Below are 19,985 nucleotides of genomic sequence, written 5' to 3' on the forward strand. Positions count from 1 at the left end.
GTAACAAAGACAACTGCTACTAATGAAGCAAGTAACAAAAACCATAACTACATATGTACCAATTAGCAAAGACAACTGCTACCAATGTAACAAGTAACAAAGACAAGTGCTTCTAATGAAACAAGTAACAAAGACCATAGCTACCTATGTAATAAGCAACAAAGACAACTGTTGTGAATGTACCAAGTAACAAAGACCATCGCTACCTATGTACCAAGTAACAAAGACCATCGCTACCAATGTAGCAAGTAGGGCAGACAACTCCCCGTGCAAGAAGTTCTCCAGGATTTATCTCCTCCCCTAACGACGCGTTCTCTACTCGGTTACATCCCTGACCCCTCGTGACCCCGTGTCTAATGGCAAAATGAGGACGTTTAAACACATCGTATTACATTTAACTGCAGCTATTCTAGCTTCTCAGCTATTAGTAGCGCCATCACATGACACGTGATTTCTCAAAGCCGATAGAAATGGCCCGCATAAATATAACAACACTACAAGGTGGGTTGTATCATAGGAGGAGGAAATGGCTGGAAGAATGGAGGCACTTATCGTCTTCCCTGAGAATTCCCAGTTTCCGCCAACTTCAGGAAAAGTTGTAAAAAATTTTATGTCTTATTTTTTAAACAAACTAAGGTTCTTAATTTTTTAAATATTTATTTGCGCTTGTTATAAAGGGTGATAAAATTCTAAATGGGAATATTTATTTCATTTGAAACAAAGTTATGTGATTTTAATTGCGGGCCGAGTAATTAAGTCACATTACGTTGGGCAATGGCGGTGATTTATCTTTTAATTTGAATGTTTTTTTCACAAATATGTTGACTGTAAAACGGTGTTTTTACCGACACGTCACCATGGCACATATATCACCATACCACACGTCATCATGTTACAAAGATCACCAAACATGACATTACGCCACATAAAAAACCCAAATCACATGTCATTATGTTCTATAGATCTAATAATAAATGTTCCTACCATCCTCTTAGATTTAAAGCATGATTGTTCTTACTAATACAATCTAGTTAAATCATGATTGTTCCTATTTCTCCCCATAACATCAAATTGTGATTGTTTGATTTCTTATCACATTTAACAAAATCATAATAATTTTAATTCCTCATCATACATTAAATCATAATAGTTTTTATTTTTCTCCCACAATTAAATCATGATTGTTCCAATTTCTCCCCCACACAATTAAATCATGATTGTTTGTAGCAACTCGAACATAGCTGTACTTGAGTTGATCTAGGGCCGACAACTCTTGAGATTTGTATAAAACTGTTCGTACAATATAGTCGTGATGTCCCCTGGACACGTTGTGACCCACCTGACCCCGAACCCCCCCCCACCTCCCCACGTGGTCACATGATCAAAGGCCCAGGTCAACCCAGCTCAGCTTGTGGTCATTTTAACCACGCCCACACCGAAAAAAACCTCCAATTAGGCGGGCATGTCCACTGTCTAAATAATAGAACTTTGTGTTCGTTTGAAACAACATTTCAGCCTTTTGATAGTCAGGTGTTTATTCATGTCCAGGAATGTTTTTTTTTTTTTGACACATTACGTTCAAGTACATTTTATGATGCTAAACATTTGGTTTGATGGACACATACAGAACATTGGTTTACATTGAGATGCTGTTTTGTTTGTACACTAAGGATGCTGATGATATATTTCTGTCATTTATAGCCAGAAACACCTACACCTTGCTAATGTCATTCTCGCTGTCATCTAGTGCCACACCCAACCTACCTAATGTCATTCTGTATTTCATTTAATGCCACACCAAACCTACCTGCAACCTACCTTATGTCATTCTCTATGTCATCTAGTGCCACACCAAACCTACCTAATGTCATTCTCTATGTCATCTAGTGCCACACCCAACCTACCTAATATCATTCTCTATATCATCTACTGCCACACCAAACCTACCTAATGTCATTCTCTATGTCATTTAGTGCCACACCAAACCTACCTAATGTCATTCTCTGTGTCATCTAGTGCCACACCAAACCTACCTAATGTCATTCTCTATGTCATCTAGTGCCACACCAAACTTACCTAATGTCATTCTCTATGTCATTTAGTGCCACACCAAACCTACCTAATGTCATTCTCTATGTCATTTAGTGCCACACCAAACCTACCTAATGTCATTCTCTATGTCATTTAGTGCCACACCCAACCTACCTAATGTCATTCTCTATGTCATTTAGTGCCACACCAAACCTACCTAATGTCATTCTCTATGTCATTTAGTGCCACATCAAACCTACCTAATATCATTCTCTATATCATCTACTGCCACACCAAACCTACCTAATATCATTCTCTATATCATCTAGTGCCACATCAAACCTACCTAATGTCATTCTCTATGTCATTTAGTGCCACACTAAACCTACCTAATGTCATTCTCTATGTCATCTAGTGCCACACCAAACCTACCTAATATCATTCTCTGTGCCATCTAGTGCCACACCAAACCTACCTAATGTCATTCTCTATGTCATCTAGTGCCACACCCAACCTACCTAATGTCAATCTCTATGTCATCTAGTGCCACACCCAACCTACCTAATGTCAGTCTCTATTTCATCTAGTGCTACACCAAACCTACCTAATGTCATTCTCTATATCATCTAGTGCCACACCAAACCTACCTAATGTCATTCTCTATGTCATCTAGTGCCACACCAAACCTACCTAATGCCATTCTCTATGTCATCTAGTGCCACACCAAACCTAACTAATGCCATTCTCTATGTCATCTAGTGCCACACCAAACCTACCTAATGTCATTCTCTATGTCATCTAGTGCCACACCAAACCTACCTAATGTCATTCTCTATGTCATCTAGTGCCACACCAAACCTACCTAATGTCATTCTCTATGTCATCTAGTGCCACACCAAACCTACCTAATGTCATTCTCTATGTCATCTAGTGCCACACCAAACCTACCTAATGTCATTCTCTATGTCATCTAGTGCCACACCAAACCTACCTAATGTCATTCTCTATGTCATCTAGTGCCACACCAAACCTACCTAATGTCATTCTCTATGTCATCTAGTGCCACACCAAACCTACCTAATGTCATTCTCTATGTCATCTAGTGCCACACCAAACCTACCTAATGTCATTCTCTATGTCATCTAGTGCCACACCAAACCTACCTAATGTCATTTTCTATGTCATCTAGTGCCACACCAAACCTACCTAATGTCATTCTCTATGTCATCTAGTGCCACACCAAACCTACCTAATGTCATTCTCTATGTCATCTAGTGCCACACCAAACCTACCTAATGTCATTCTCTATGTCATCTAGTGCCACACCAAACCTACCTAATGTCATTCTCTATGTCATCTAGTGCCACACCAAACCTACCTAATGTCATTCTCTATGTCATCTAGTGCCACACCAAACCTACCTAATGTCATTCTCTATGTCATCTAGTGCCACACCAAACCTACCTAATGTCATTCTCTATGTCATCTAGTGCCACACCAAACCTACCTAATGTCATTCTCTATGTCATCTAATGCCACACCCAACCTACTTAATGTCATTCTCTATGTCATCTAGTGCCACACAAAACCTACCTGCAACCTACCTAATGTCATTCTCTATGTCATCTAGTGCCACACCAAACCTACCTACACCCCGACAAGCCCCAAGACACCAACACACTAGCGGGGAAGAAAGCCAAGAAACGCCGGAGACACAGGTAGGCTTTTGTTTTAGAGGATTATCTAGGTAGATTTTTGCCTTGGATTATTTTAATAATCTCATGATATTATCTACATAGATGGTCCCTAAAACATATGACGACAGATTAAATTGAATGATTAATGTCGTAAACTTGATAACGATATTAACTCTCTACATCATCTGTATAGCTGACATCTATTATATTTAGAGATTATGTGAATCTTAGATGATATCGTGATTGTTCAATATTATTTTAATACATTCTTTCAATATTATTTACATATTTATGATACTGTTTCAGTATTATTTCAATATATTATTTCAATTTTACTTATTGAATTATTACAATATTATTATTCTTTTAAAAATCAAAACATTATTTCATTAGTTCTACATGACTTCAGTGTGTCACCTGAACAGATAATCTGTCACTAATATTTAAGTAATATCTCTGTATTTCCTTGTTTTCAAATGAATGGTTTGCCTGTGAAGTCCCTATTGGTTAAATGTTTAATGTTCTAGTTCCCTCTATAGCCTATGTCTACCTATCGTCTTACATTGAGCGTGTGTCAGACCCTGTTATCGTTTACATCGATCCAGATTAAAGTACCCTATTATAGAGCGTTTGATTCCTACACGGATAGTGTTGTATGGTCTGTTCATGCAGTATTTCTGTGTTGTGATTGAGTGTGATAGAGAATTTGTCGCATGTGTGAGTGTGTAACAAATAAAGTATGTGTTAATACTTATGTATCTGTGTAATGATTGTGTGTAAGTGAGAAGTCCACTTGTAAAACCTGCTAAGTCACATCTGATTGATTTTGAGGAAATTTTTTTTCTTGTTAACTAACCTTATGATTTTTTTTTTATTTTACTGTTTAGAAATTTATTTTATATTATACCTTTTAGAATTTTTTTTTAGTATTTTGCTTTAAATTGCTACTTAGTTAAAAAAGCTATGACGACGGTAGGAGGCTATGGCCAGGGGTAATGGACCCGGGGTAACGTGCTAGATCTAAAAAAATGTTTCAACATTAATTCAACATTAATTCAACGTTAATTCAACATTAATTCAACATTAATTCAATATTAATTCAACATTAATTCAACATTAATTCAATATTAATTCAACATTAATTCAACATTAATTCAACATTAATTTAACATTAATTCAACATTAATTCAACATTGATTGTTTTCTCTTCTTTTGTACGCAGCATGTAGCCTATTTATTTATATTGTAACATTGTTTCAAGTAAATAGTTTTCTGATCGTTTTAAATCAATCTATTGTCAAGTATTGATTTATTTTTAAAAGTTCAGCTCAAATCAAAAGCCCTCCAACCTGTACCGAATTTATTCTTTGTTCCAAATAAAACACGCACACTTGTATCGTGTTCCAAAGTCGCCTACTTGTATCTGCTGCTGTAAGTAATTCTGTCAGATTTCCTGAGATTGCAGCAATTAATGCTGGCGGGCCAGCGGGAGACGAACTCTGGCATCTTGGTGCCAATCTCGCTCGTCTGCAAATTGTTCATCAGATGACGTAGGTCACCTAACTAGCCCCGGCAATCAATAGGCCAAGTTAATCGTCCGCCTGCAGCCATTTGCTTCAAAGCCGCCTTGTTTCCATCTTCTAGATCCCTCGTTGTTCTAGATCTTAATCTCTCCAAGTTCTAGATCTTAATCCCCCCAAGTTCTAGATTTTAATCCCTCATTGTTCTAGCACTTACACTCTCCGTGTTCTAAAACTTAACCCTTACTTGTTCTAGATCATAATGCCTCCAAGTTCTAGATATTAACCCCTTGTTCTTCTAGCTCTTACACTCTCCGTGTTTCTTTATCCCTCCTTGTTCTAGATCTTAATAACCCCCATGTTCTAGATCTTAATACCTCATTATTATAGAACTTAACCCCTCATTGTTCTAGATTTTAATCCCCCATTGTTATAGATCTTAATCCCTCATTGTTCAAGATCTTAATCCCTCATTGTTCTAGACCTTAATCCCTCATTGTTCTAGACCTTAATCCCTCATTGTTCTAGATCTTGCTCCTGCTCCCCCATCCTCCTCTCTATACTTATCCCTACAACGAACAAACTTTTAGCCCGCTACCCATCAGCCTAACAATAAATAATTAGTGGAAGATATTTCACTGTCTTAGAGCCACGTGACCTCCTTAACGACAGTCCCAGACAATAATTAGTAGGCTCGATGGCGAGGGATGTTAAAGTCTCGCGTCTTTTGTTTTGTGTCTTGTGTCTTGTGTCTCGTGTCTTTTGTTTCGTGTCTCGTGTTTTTTGTTTCGTGTCTCGTGTCTCGTGTCTTTTGTTTTGTGTCTCGTGTCTTGTGTCTTTTGTTTCGTGTCTCGTGTCTTGTGTCTCGTGTCTTTTGTTTCGCGTCTCGTGTCTTGTGTCTTTTGTTTCGTGTCTCGTGTCTTTTGTTTCGTGTCTCGTGTTTTTTGTTTCGTTTCTCGTGTCTCGTGTCTTTTGTTTTGTGTCTCGTGTCTTGTGTCTTTTGTTTCGTGTCTCGTGTCTTGTGTCTTTTGTTTCGTGTCTCGTGTCTCGTGTCTTTTGTTTCGTGTCTCGTGTCTTGTGTCTTTTGTTTCGTGTCTCGTGTCTTGTGTCTTTTGTTTCGTGTCTTGTGTCTTTTGTTTTGTGTCTTGTGTCTCGTGTCTTTTGTTTTGTGTCTTGTGTCTCGTGTCTTTTGTTTCGTGTCTCGTGTCTTTTGTTTTGTGTCTTGTGTCTTTTGTCTTATGCTTTGTGTCTTGTTCCCTCTGTCCTGTGTCTAGACTTCTTGTGCCACGTGACTTAGGCCTCATGTATTGCCACATCATCAATTCATCAGTTCACTAACAAATCTTTCTAAATCCTAATAGTTTTAGATTGACATGAAACAAGGATTTTATTCATTGTAGAAATAATTATTAATTAATAATGTTAATTAATACATATTAATGAATTCTTTTTAACTGTTAATTTTTGCAAAAACCGGCCCTAAATTAAAAAGAGAATTGGTTTTGAGAATTTTTTTTCCTTTGGTAAACCTAACCCCAGCACGTCAGTGTTATATACTGTAGCTACCTCAAGGATCTTTGCTTATTTCAGATAAAAAAGATCTTTAGTTACCTTTATCTTCACAACCATTTTTAATAATCTGTTTTTACAGATATCTTTAGTTATCTCTCTAACCACAAAGATCTTCATGTATTTAGTATCACAAAGATCTTGAGTTATCTCGATCATTAGATAGATCTTTAGTTACTGCTTCCATCCAAATTTAATTATCTCTTTAACCACATATATTTTCAGTCTTCACAGATATCTTTAGTTTCCTCTAACCATTAAGATCTTCATTTATTTCTCATCACAAAGATCTTTGGTCATCCCTAGAATAAAATATTTATTTTTACGCCAAAAAAGATCTTTAGTTTCATCTAATCATAAAGATCTTCATTTACTCCTCATCTTAAAGATCTATAGTTATCTCTAACTATAAAGATCTTTTTTTCATATCAAAGATCTTTAGTTAGTTCTCTCTAACCACAAAGATCATCAGTTACCTACCAGATCCTCCAAGAATCACATGACAACAACCAAATCAGCCCCCAGCAAACAATTGAAAACGATCGTATTGTTTTCTAATTGAACCAGTCGCCATTTGATTGATTGCTGCCAACGATCCCCCCAGTGATGCTGCTTGCCTACTATATTGGCTGCCTTACGCTTATAATTCTTACCTACCGCCCCCAGTCCTCATCTTCCTATCGATAAATCATAAAGCTATAATGGGATCAAGGGACAACAACTGTAATCACAGGACCGGTAACTCGCGTCGAGTTATTCCTATCGACAAATTACACTTATCTCCCCTTAACGACCGGTTCGTGCGTGACGGTTCTCTCCCTTGGTAAATGAAATCTTTGGTAATATTCCACTTGTCAATTTATCGAAATAAATATATCAACAAGACTATTGTCAAACTTTTCGTGATACAACCTACGCCCCCCCTCCTTTATCTATCGATATCGAGAGTACCAGCACACCGACAACACAAAAATATTACCCCCACCTACCTACCCCATATATCCCCCCCCCCCCCCATCGAAATCGTGCATTACGATTGAGCCTGGCCCGACGTTAACCTAACCTTAACGATCCTCTGACAGTAACTAACGTTTTCTATCGGCCTCCTATGGATCCGCTAATTTCACCAAATCGTTGCCAGAGTTTTACGATCAGACTCAATTACATTTGTAATGGTTCACTTTTTCTTTACGTCGTACCGTAGGAAAACAGTTCCAATACGTTGCCCGTTGCTGTCTGTATTGTGTGCTGTCGTTGCTATCAGGGGCGGAACTACCGACAGATCCTTGGAGGGGTGTGTGGAGAGGGGGGGGACTCCAACCCTAAAATAACGATGTTTTTTCTAAAAAAATTGTTTCGTACACCTTGATAGTTAAAAAAAAACAGCAACAAATCTACTACAGCAGTGATAGTAGTGTATGAACTAAGACAGCCTGTTGCACAGTAGAAAACAAAGTCCATGAGCTGTGAAAGATAGCCAAACGTTCAAATTACTTCATGTCTTATTGCTATTCTTTAAATAGTCTATAAGTTGCATTTAAATCGCATTTAAGTAGTTTTGTACTAAGTTAATTAAAAAGCAATTACTTCTCTTAATTATTATTTAAATGCGATATAGCCTATTAAAAAACATAGCTCTAAGAAGGAATGTATTCAAAATTTATAATATAAATTAAAAAGTAACAGTGATAAAATAAACACAAGTGTGTATAATAATGACCGGCTTACCAGATATGACGTTGCATTTTCAATGAGATACACACATTTTTAAAACTCGATTATTTTGATGAGTTTGGGCATATTTTGTGTCTAACAATGAAATAGATTAAATTACCAAATTTGGAAATTAGTGCACTGTAAATATATATATATATATATATATATATATATATATATATATATATATATATATATATATATATATATATATATATATATATATATATATATATATATATATATATATATATATATATATATATATATATATATAAAGGGGGTGGCTTTTATTTCTCTGGTCTCTATATGTCTCACATGTTGTTGTTGTTGTTGTGTCTCCTGTTATTTCCTCATGTCACGACAGCTAACGGAGAAACGACCTTGGGGTTAACGTGAGATTTGACGTGACCAATGTCACCACTGACATTTGACGTGATATGTTTGTCATTACTTGGTTTGTGGGGCTGTCAGTGTCTGTCGTCAATAAGCCGGTTTGTTTGTTGTCAAGATTTTATCAGTAAAAATCTACTCAGTAGCTAATTGGTGATTTCATTCTGTCAGGAATTTAATAGTGACGTCACTCATTGATATATAGTGACGCCACTAGTTTACCAGTGACGCTACTGTTTCATTGAATAAAAACCGTATTTACTCTTGTCCGATTCTCTATAAACTGAAGATAATCTTTCTACCACCACCACCACCACCACCACCACCACCACCACCACAACCACACAGTCTCCCCCCACACCCACCCGAGACATCATCCTCTGCCCATCGTGAGCACGAGCAACCCGAGAACGAGGCGGGCACGTGCAGCTAGCCGCTCGTAGCACGCGCTGCTGGATGCGTGGCAGTGTCTCTGCCCAAATTAGGTCCGAAATTGGCCCAATTATAATCTTGCTTTCATCGGAGGAAGGGCCACTAATTATAGCATTAGCAGTTACAGTGAAAACTATTGGTCCAGTCGTCGGGGGTGGGGGAGGGGGGTGAGTGCTTCATTAGCCAGACAAGAAGGTCAATTGTCTGTCTGCTGATTTGTCTGTCTGAAGTTCTGTTGTTTTCTTTATTTGGTGTCAAGTGTTGGATTATTATCACTTCCGGTTTCCACATTGTCCCCCATTACAACTCTCTTTCTCTCTTTCGCTCTCGCGCACACACATACACGAACACACACACACATACACACACACACACACTACCTGTTTCTTTTTATAGATTTTTGAGAGCTTTAAAATTAACATTTTTTTAATTAAAAAAAAAAAGGTTATTCAAATGAAATACATTATTCACACATAATATATTTTTCTATTGTGTTACGTTAAGATATTTCCATATGTAGGTTATGATTTTAAAATCGTATAAAATGTCATTTGAATCTAGAGAAAATGTCGTGTAAATCTAGAGAAAATGTCATACTATTGCCGTCCTGCATGTCTACTGTGTCCTTGTTGAGAATGTCATGTCATATGTCAGTGTACCAGCCCGTCATGACACAACCACTGACGCTCTGAACGCCCTCCCCAGGACCATCTTCACCAGCTACCAGCTAGAGGAGCTGGAGAAAGCCTTCAAGGACGCTCACTACCCGGACCTGTACGCCAGGGAACTGCTCGCCCTCAAGATTGATCTGCCAGAGGACAGGATTCAGGTTGGTCAAAATATCGCCGGCATCCTCAGCTCAATTTAAACAATAATTGTTCTCACTCGCACATACCTACCTACCCCCTCACCCTCACACATACCTCCCCAACACCTAACCCCCTCACACCTACCCCCTCACCCTCACACATACCTCACCTCACACCTAACCCTCACCCTCACACATACCTACCTACCCCCCTCACCCTCCCACATACCTCCCCTCACACCTACCCCCTCACCCTCACACATATCTACCTACCCCCCTCACACTCACTCATACCTCCCCTCACACCTAACCCCTCACACCTACCCTCTCACCCTCACACATACCTACCTACCCCCTCACACTCGCTCATACCTCCCCTCACACCTAACCCCTCACACCTACCCCTCACCCTCACACATACCTACCCCCTCACACTAGCTCATACCTCTCCTCACACCTAACCCCTCACCCTCACACATACCTACCCCCTCACACTCACTTATACCTCCCCTCACACCTAACCCCTCACACCTACCCCCTCACCCTCACACATACCTACCTACCCCCCTCACACTCGCTCATACCTCCCCTCACACATACCCCCCTCACACCTACTCCATCACCCTCACACATACCTACCCCCTCACACTCGCACATTCCTCCCCTCACACCTACCCTCTCACCCTCACACATACCTACCTACCCCCTCACACTCGCTCATACCTATCTCACACCTAACCCCTCACACCTACCCCCTCACCCTCACACATACCTACCTACCCCCCTCACACTCGCTCATACCTCCCCTCTCACCTAACCCCTCACACCTAACCCCTCACCCTCACACATACCTACCTACCCTCTCACCCGCACACATACCTCACCTCACACCTACCCCCTCACCTCCCAACCCCCAATCTTAAAGTGAGCACAACACGTGCAGCTAAACCTATAAGATAGCACGAGCGAGCTAATTGTTTTTAAACGACCAACCATCCCAGCTTCCTTTGTTTTTTCAACCTGTCGGCTATTTGGGCGTGGTGTTTTTCCGGGGATGTTTTCCGTGGGCTGTTGTTGCTCGGTTGTCTCCGGAAGTTGTCGGCGGTAAACAGTTTGCTTGGAACAATTCCTGCGCGGAATGACGTGGAAATCAGAGCTGGCCCCAGCTGATCTGGGCGGAAAACATGGGATGGCGAGGTCTATTGATAGCTCACACCTGACCTTTGAACCGGGGGTAGATGAAAGAGCACGCGCCAAGGTGTTTGTGTGCGGAGTAGCCAGGTTTTTGGTGGCAGTTGATGAAATTCTAGAAGATGTTATGGCTCGCTAAAAACAATGCTCTATGTGTTTGGTTAGTAGTTTTCAATATTTGCAGGGGCTAGTTGATCGCATCCTAAAAACAAATTTTACATAAAATATAAAGTAAGACACATATTCCAAGATCTAGATTGTTTGAAATCGGCGACATTAAAAAAAAAATCTCCACTGTTTTTGAACGAAATAGAGATTATATAATATCTAATAGTTATAAAATAATTGCTTTACGTCAGATATCCCGGGGGGTAATGTCGGTATCTGCCAGTATCTGCAAGCTTTGTTTTCGATCGATTTAAATATTATTTGTAGACAGTTACAGAAGACACAATGAAATCTATTGACTGCTGGAAAATTTCAGTGGTTAAAACTTGTCGGTTACATAACTTGGAATGTGGATGTTTGATCGTTATCTCTCAATGGTTGTGATCGCCCAACAATAATATCTGGTGCTCACGATTCAACAATTATTTTACCAAACGATTATTGTTTTACATCCAACATTTGTCTTAACATTCAACTTTTTTTACTATTAAATAATTTTTAAAAATCCAACAACTTTCTTAAATCCAACAATTGTATTATTGTCCAATAAAGTGCGCGTCATCTAACAAACTCTCGTACAGCAAAAACATAGACGCAACATTTTACAAACTAAAGCATCCTTACATAAATGCAAACAACATCCGACAAATTAACGCACCATCCCACAAACTAACTAATTATTCCACAAACTAACGCACCATCCGACCAACTGACGCACCATCCGACAAACTGACGCACCATCCCACACACTAACCCACCATCCGACCAACTGACGCATCATCCGACAAACTGACGCACCATCCCACAAACTAACACACCATCCCAAAAAACAAGCGCACTACCCTTCAAACTAACGCAGCATCCAACAAGATAACGCACCATCCGTCAAACTAACGCACCATCCCACCAACTAACACAACATCCGGCAAACTAGCGCACCATCCGACAAACTAACGAACCATCCGACCAACTGACACATCATCCCACACACTAACCCACCATCCGACCAAATGACGCATCATCCGACCAAATGACGCACCATCCGACCAACTGACGCATCATCCCACACACTAACCCACCATCCTATCAAATGACGCACCATCCGACTAACTGACGCACCATCCGACCAACTGACGCACCATCCGACCAACTGACCCACCATCCGACCAAATGACGCACCATCCGACCAACTGACGCACCATCCGACCAACTGACGCACCATCCGACCAACTGACGCACCATCCGACCAACTGACGCACCACCCCACCAACTGACGCACCACCCCACCAACTGACGCACCACCCCACCAACTGACGCACCACCCCACCAACTGACGCACCACCCCACCAACTGACGCACCATCCGACCAACTGACGCACCATCCGACTAACTGACGCATCATCCGACCAACTGACGCACCATCCGACCAACTGACGCACCACCCCACCAACTGACGCACCACCCCACCAACTGACGCACCACCCCACCAACTGACGCACCACCCCACCAACTGACGCACCACCCCACCAACTGACGCACCATCCGACCAACTGACGCACCATCCGACTAACTGACGCATCATCCGACCAACTGACGCACCACCCCACCAACTGACGCACCACCCCACCAACTGACGCACCACCCCACCAACTGACGCACCACCCCACCAACTGACGCACCATCCGACCAACTGACGCACCATCCGACTAACTGACGCATCATCCGACCAACTGACGCACCACCCCACCAACTGACGCACCACCCCACCAACTGACGCACCATCCGACCAACTGACGTACCATCCGACTAACTGACGCATCATCCGACCAACTGACGCACCACCCCACCAACTGACGCACCATCCGACCAACTGACGCACCACCCCACCAACTGACGCACCATCCGACCAACTGACGCACCATCCGACTAACTGACGCATCATCCGACCAACTGACGCACCACCCCACCAACTGACGCATCATCCGACCAACTGACGCACCACCCCACCAACTGACGCACCACCCCACCAACTGACGCACCATCCGACCAACTGACGCACCATCCGACTAACTGACGCATCATCCGACCAACTGACGCACCACCCCACCAACTGACGCACCACCCCACCAACTGACGCACCACCCCACCAACTGACGCACCACCCCACCAACTGACGCACCATCCGACCAACTGACGCACCATCCGACTAACTGACGCATCATCCGACCAACTGACGCACCACCCCACCAACTGACGCACCATCCGACCAACTAGCGCACCATCCCACACACTAAACCACCACCAATCACACGCCACAGATCGTCACGAGCCACCAATTTTCTCAATAAAAAATTGAATTTAAATTGCATGTGATCGTTGTTACAATTGCGCCAAATATTTACAGCTAGCAACCGACGATATCGAAAGTGTTTTAACATTTTCAACTCACGCGCATCTGATCCACAACCCCAGGGGCGTCTCCCCGACCGTCACGATCACCGAAAACAATCGTTCGATTCTACCTCGATGCGGCCACTTCGCTAGAACATTAACCCAAATTTATTGGCGGCCACCGGTTGACGAATGGCTTTCCAGAACGATAACTCCGCCGTTAAAATATCGCAAAACGAAGCCACAACAATCGGGGAATCCCGTTGAGTTTGATTACAAATCTAGGAAATCGATTCGCTCAGATAGATGGAAACTTTACTTAAATACTGTCACGCTCTAGCCCCTCCCTACTTTCACCCCCTCCCCCCCCTCTTCCTCCCAAGGCCGAGGTAAATTCCGAGCTGAATATTTAAGCGTTTTTTCCTCTGGTCTAAATCAAGCCAATTGTGCAATATGTAAAGCATTATTACCCCGGCAGTACGGGCAAGGAGCCGGCCATAACCGCTGTAGTGGCAGGGAACCTTAGAAGCGACAAGGTGAAATCCATGCACTAATGCCCGCTCTGGCATTCATCCTGTGCTGGGAGAGCCAGACGCTGGCAGTGAGCAGGAACAATTAGTAATTAACTCCAGCCTGATGGAGGCACTGACTGGTTGGGGGGGGGGGGGGGGGATGTGGGAGTAAGTCAGATGTTTCAGGTGATGGTTAGGGGGGGGGGGGGGGGCATTCGATGGTGAAGTGATGTGGGTGGCGTTTTAGGTGGTTTATCAGCAAAGGAAAAGTGGTGTTTAAAAGGGGGGGGGTATAAGTAGCAATAGGTACATTAAGCTGGATTTAGGATATGATGAGGGTACAATTATAAGTTAGGATAGATAATTAGGCTTGGAGGGTGGGAGCCAGGGAGGTGATCCCTGTTAGATTATTGTTAGATCTCTGTTTGATAACTGCGGGGCGGGGGAGGGGTTGGTGGTGGTGGGGGATGATCTCTGTTAGATGTCATTACAGGAGAATGGGTGAGGGGGAGGGGCGGTAATCCCTATTAGATGTCATTACAGGAGAATAGGTGAGGGGAGGGGCGGTAATCCCTGTTAGATGTTATTTACACAGGTGGTTGTAAGGTCGGTTTCTATTTTTAGCTTTTTTTTTTTTCAAATTTCTTTTCTATTATTGAGTTATTCTATAAAATGAAGAGTTATTGCTCTTATTAATTTCACCATTAGATTGCACTAAAAAAAAATATTAAAAACAAACAATAATTGGCATTAAGTTTTCGCGAGATTTGACGAGATTTCACGCCAAATTAGACTTTATGCATCACGATACTAAATTGTAAAAGCCAACTCAAGAGTTCACGCGTGGTGTATGACAAGACGTGACCGCACGACTGGAGCGATTTCAGCCCCAATCGAATTAGGAATGTCCTGACATTGAATGGTGGCCGCCGTGATAGTTTTCTAATAGCTTTCCGTCGGCCGGTTTGACATAAAAACCAATCATTAAAATAAATACCAGAGCATGGTGATGTTGTAATCAGAGCAAGTCTCGCCCACTCCACGCGAGAGTTGCGCTAAACGGGAGCCAATATATCCCCGCTACGTAACAGTTAATCAAGCATCCGCCGCTAGCGAAAATTGATAGCCTCCCACTTCGATGGCCGCCTCCCACTTTCAACCAATCAGCGTAGATTTCCTCACCTAATTGGTCAAGTAGACACTCAGTGCTTGACCCCTGACCTCCATTATTCGGAAAATGATTGGTCTCCCGCTGATAAATCTAGCCAGATTTTTGTGAAAGCGAATGAAATATGGCAGTCGGCCCCCCGCTAATCGAGTTAGGCGCCGATGTCTATAGGCGCTTGAGCAGCTCCAATTTCAGATCCGGCTCATGCCGGTACTAATTGGATCCGTAGAGCCAGCTTAAGTATCGATTCTCATTTTAGAAGGCTAGAACAACGATTGGATTTGACGGCATCGATATATTAACTTTTTTTTTTCTGCTCCACAGAAACCGCGGATTCCGAGCTCTTTTTTTCCCCTTACTTATTAGCACTTTCCGTTTTAAAGAAGAAAAAACAACGATATTTTTATTTAAGCTAAAGTAAACGATATTTAATATAAGCTAAAGTAAACGATATTTTATATAAGCACGGATTTTTATATAAGCTGTAGTAAACGATATATTACATAAGCTTTAGAAATCGACGAATGTTCTCGGTAGTTGGAGATAAACAATGAGTATAACTGGGGTACTAGGTCTAATTTTTGCCATCATCTAGAGGACATAATATCAACATAAATGCAACAATTCAATGATAGCAACACGTTCTCTCAGCTAAATAACCGCGACATCAAACGATGGCTAGACGTTTGATTAGCTAAATAGATCAAGAGTTCATGAAAGTGACAAACGTTGAAAAATTAAGTACTTTAACCACACGTTACAAACCAAAAATACTTCAACATTGGGCTGGGAATAAAGATCCCAAAGTTTGTGGGGTCTGTAACTAAAGATCCCAAAGTTTATGGGGTCTGTGACTAAAGATCCTAAAGTTTGTGGGGTCTGTGACTTAAGATCCCAAAGTTTGTGGGGTCTGTGAGTAAAGATCCCAAAGTTTGTGGGGTCTGTGACTAAAGATCCCAAAGTTTGTGGGGTCTGTGACTAAAGATCCCAAAGTTTGTGGGGTCTGTGACTAAAGATCCCAAAGTTTGTGGGGTCTGTGACTAAAGATCCCAAAGTTTGTGGGGTCTGTGAGTAAAGATCCCAAAGTTTGTGGGGTCTGTGAGTAAAGATCCCAAAGTTTGTGGGGTCTGTGACTAAAGATCCCAAAGTTTGTGGGGTCTGTGAGTAAAGATCCCAAAGTTTGTGGGGTCTGTGAGTAAAGATCCCAAAGTTCGTGGGGTTTTTGACTAAAGATCACAAAGCTTCTGCTGAGTTTTTTGTTTGTAAAATCAAACATTGAGCATAACATGTAGTTAATAAATTAGTTAAACCTCTAATTTAGCACGAGATTTAATTAAACCTCTAATTTGCCTGATAACTCCGGCAGCAAACATGCTACTAGCAAACAACGTGAAAGTAAAAAAAAAAATGAAAGTTTGCATAAATCGTCCCAGAAAACAAATCTACCAATCAGGTTGTGGGTGGTGATTGAATCGATAGCCACTGATTGTCATCCGTTCAATTAACGTTCATTTGGCCTGATCGCGTCACCATGCGAACGGGCTATCAAAGGGACGCAATTGAACAAAACAAATGATTAAATTAATGAGTAATGCCCTTGTTATCAGCTGAGCTGCAGTTTATGATGGGACGCAATTATCTCCCCTGTGTTCTCCACGTTCGATCGTGAATCATAGGGTGGTACGTTTAACCCGTCTGGTCCTGAAGTCTTTAGTGGCATAGTTAACAGAGAGTTAACAGAGAGTTAACATTTCTACCTGTGTTGTTGCTATCGTCATGGGTGTCAGTTTATTAGTCTAGTCCTGGTTTAACTTGCTCACCCTAAACCCAAAACGACCTAGCCCAAAGGCACCTAACCTATACCCACCAAACCCAAAACCAACTAACCTATACCCACCTAACCCAAAACCACCTAACCCAAAACCACCTAACCTATACCCACCTAACCCAATACCACCTAACACAAAAAACCTAACTCAAAGCCATCTAACCCAAAACTATCTAACCCATACACACATATGACCTAATCCATACCTACCTATACCCACCTAGCTCAAAACCAACTAACCCATACCCACCTAGCCCATACCTAACTAACCCACACCCAACTAACCCAAAACCACCTAACCCATACCTACTTAACCCCACATCTACCTATATCCACAGGTGTGGTTCCAGAACCGCCGTGCCAAGTGGAGAAAGACAGAGAAGACCTGGGGCAAGAGTTCCATCATGGCGGAGTACGGCCTGTACGGTGCCATGGTCAGACACGCCTTGCCCCTCCCTGACGCCATCGTCAAGAGTGCGGAGAAAGGCATCGAGCATTCAGCGGCGCCCTGGCTGTTAGGTAAGGTCAAGGCCACCATAAACCAATGGTGCTAGAGCAAAAATACAGACACGACATTTATTACACACTAGATGCAAAGACATGTTGTGTTCACTAAAGGGAGCTCAAACTTAAAAAAAAAAAATCACTATAGGATTTTAATAGGTAAGGGGAGATAACACCAAATATTAAGACGCCGTTGAAATAGAAGGGGAAGTAACTTTAAAAATTATTATTGAAATGTTGTAAAAGGGGAGTAATGCAAATTATAATCTATCATCAATCAATTAGGATTTAATATAAAATAATTTAAACAACCATTGAAATATAAGGGAAAACAACTTTTTTAAAAACTATTTTAAAAATACAAATATAATTAAAGGGAATAATTTTACATTTAACCTATCACCAATCTAATAGGCACATATTGGTGAATTAATTTAGCCAACTGCATAAATAATTATAAATATAACATGTACCTCCTATTGTTCCAGGTATGCACAAGAAATCTCTAGAAGCCTCCAAGAAAATGAGCGAGGAGGACAGCGACCTGTCCGGGAACGAGACCGGCCCAGACGGCAAGGGTCGGGTGAAGGAGGAGCGGAAGTCTGAGAGCATCGCCACCCTGCGGGCCAAGGCCCAGGAGCACAGCGCCAAGGTGCTACAGGCCCTACAGAAGGAGGAGGAGATGCTCTACTGCGACAGGAGGGACAACATGGCACAGAAGCGGCACGAGATGGTGGACAACTTTTCCAGGGGCGTCGTCATGTGTTAGGTCCAGGGGCGTCGTCATGTGTTAGGTCACTTCTCCAGGTGCGTCGTCATGCGTAAGGTCCAGGGGCGTCGTCATGTGTTAGGTCACTTCTCCAGGGGCGCCGTCATGTGTTAGGTCACTTCTCCCAGGGCGTCATGTGTTAGGTCCAGGGGCGTCATCATGTGTTAGGTCCAGGGGCGTCGTCATGTGTTAGGTCATTTATCCAGGGGCGTCGTCTTGTATTAGGTCACTTCTCCAGGGGTGTCGTCATGTGGTAGATCACTTCTCCAGGGGCATGTCATGTGTTAGGTCTATCACTGGGCTTGATTAAATCCCCAGGGGGTGGGGGTCGTCAATGCTCCCCTAGGGCTGTAAACAAAAGCCACTATAGAACGATGCGATGCTCAAGGCCGGGCAGATTTCCTCTAACAGACTGCAAGCGACCTCTACACATGTCATCCCCCCCGCCCCCACCCCCCCCCCCCCCTCTGACAGAAGTTGGCCCGACCTACACAGTAAAGTTCTGGGGATGTAAAAATGTAAAAATCCTGTCTCACCTAAGGACAATGGTAAAAATGACATAACAGAGTTAGTTAAACAATGTGCCCGTGACAATAGAAAGCTGGGCACTATCTACTCGATAGTTGTGCCCACTACAATACAAAGTTGGGCACTATCTACTCGAGAGTTGTGCCCACTACAATAGAAAGTTGGGCACTATCTACTCGATAGTTGTGCCCACTACAATACAAAGTTGGGCACTATCTACTCGATAGTTGTGCCCACTACAATAGAAAGTTGGGCACTATCTACTCGATAGTTGTGCCCACTACAATAGAAAGTTGGGCACTATCTACTCGATAGTTGTGCCCACTACAATACAAAGTTGGGCACTATCTACTCGATAGTTGTGCCCACTACAATACAAAGTTGGGCACTATCTACTCGATAGTTGTGCCCACTACAATACAAAGTTGGGAATTATCTACTCAAGAAATGTGCCCATGACAATAAAAATCCGGGAACTATCTAATGAATAAATGTGCCCATGACAATAGAAGTGTCAGCACTATGTACTCAAAAAATGTGCCCATGACACCCGAAATTTGGGTACCATCTAAGGAAGAAATATGCCCATGACACCAGAAATCTGGGTACCATCTAAGGAAGAAATGTGCCCATGACAATAGAACGCTGGGCACCCTGTGCATAATTCTAGGAATCCTCTGTAAATATTGAATGTTTAATATGACGGTTGCTATACATTTAATATGAAGTTTGTATACATTGATGTATTTTTTATGCTTTA

General features: G+C 42.0%; 1 protein-coding gene across 1 annotated transcript in view; it reads left to right on the top strand.

The window, feature by feature from the left end:
* Positions 1-18,697, top strand: part of LOC131944489 (visual system homeobox 2-like) — a 42,322-nt gene extending 23,625 nt beyond the window's left edge. Inside the window, exons 2-5 of the mRNA XM_059305156.1 lie at positions 3,662-3,749; positions 10,064-10,187; positions 17,763-17,943; positions 18,417-18,697. Of these exons, the coding sequence (XP_059161139.1) occupies positions 3,662-3,749; positions 10,064-10,187; positions 17,763-17,943; positions 18,417-18,697 (674 nt within the window). The remainder of the gene's footprint in view (positions 1-3,661; positions 3,750-10,063; positions 10,188-17,762; positions 17,944-18,416) is intronic.
* The last annotated feature ends 1,288 nt before the right edge of the window (positions 18,698-19,985 follow it).

This window comes from Physella acuta, unplaced genomic scaffold (genome assembly GCF_028476545.2).
Source record: "Physella acuta isolate Inbredline_101_S28 unplaced genomic scaffold, ASM2847654v3 ptg000494l, whole genome shotgun sequence".
NCBI classification, from domain to species: domain Eukaryota; kingdom Metazoa; phylum Mollusca; class Gastropoda; family Physidae; genus Physella; species Physella acuta.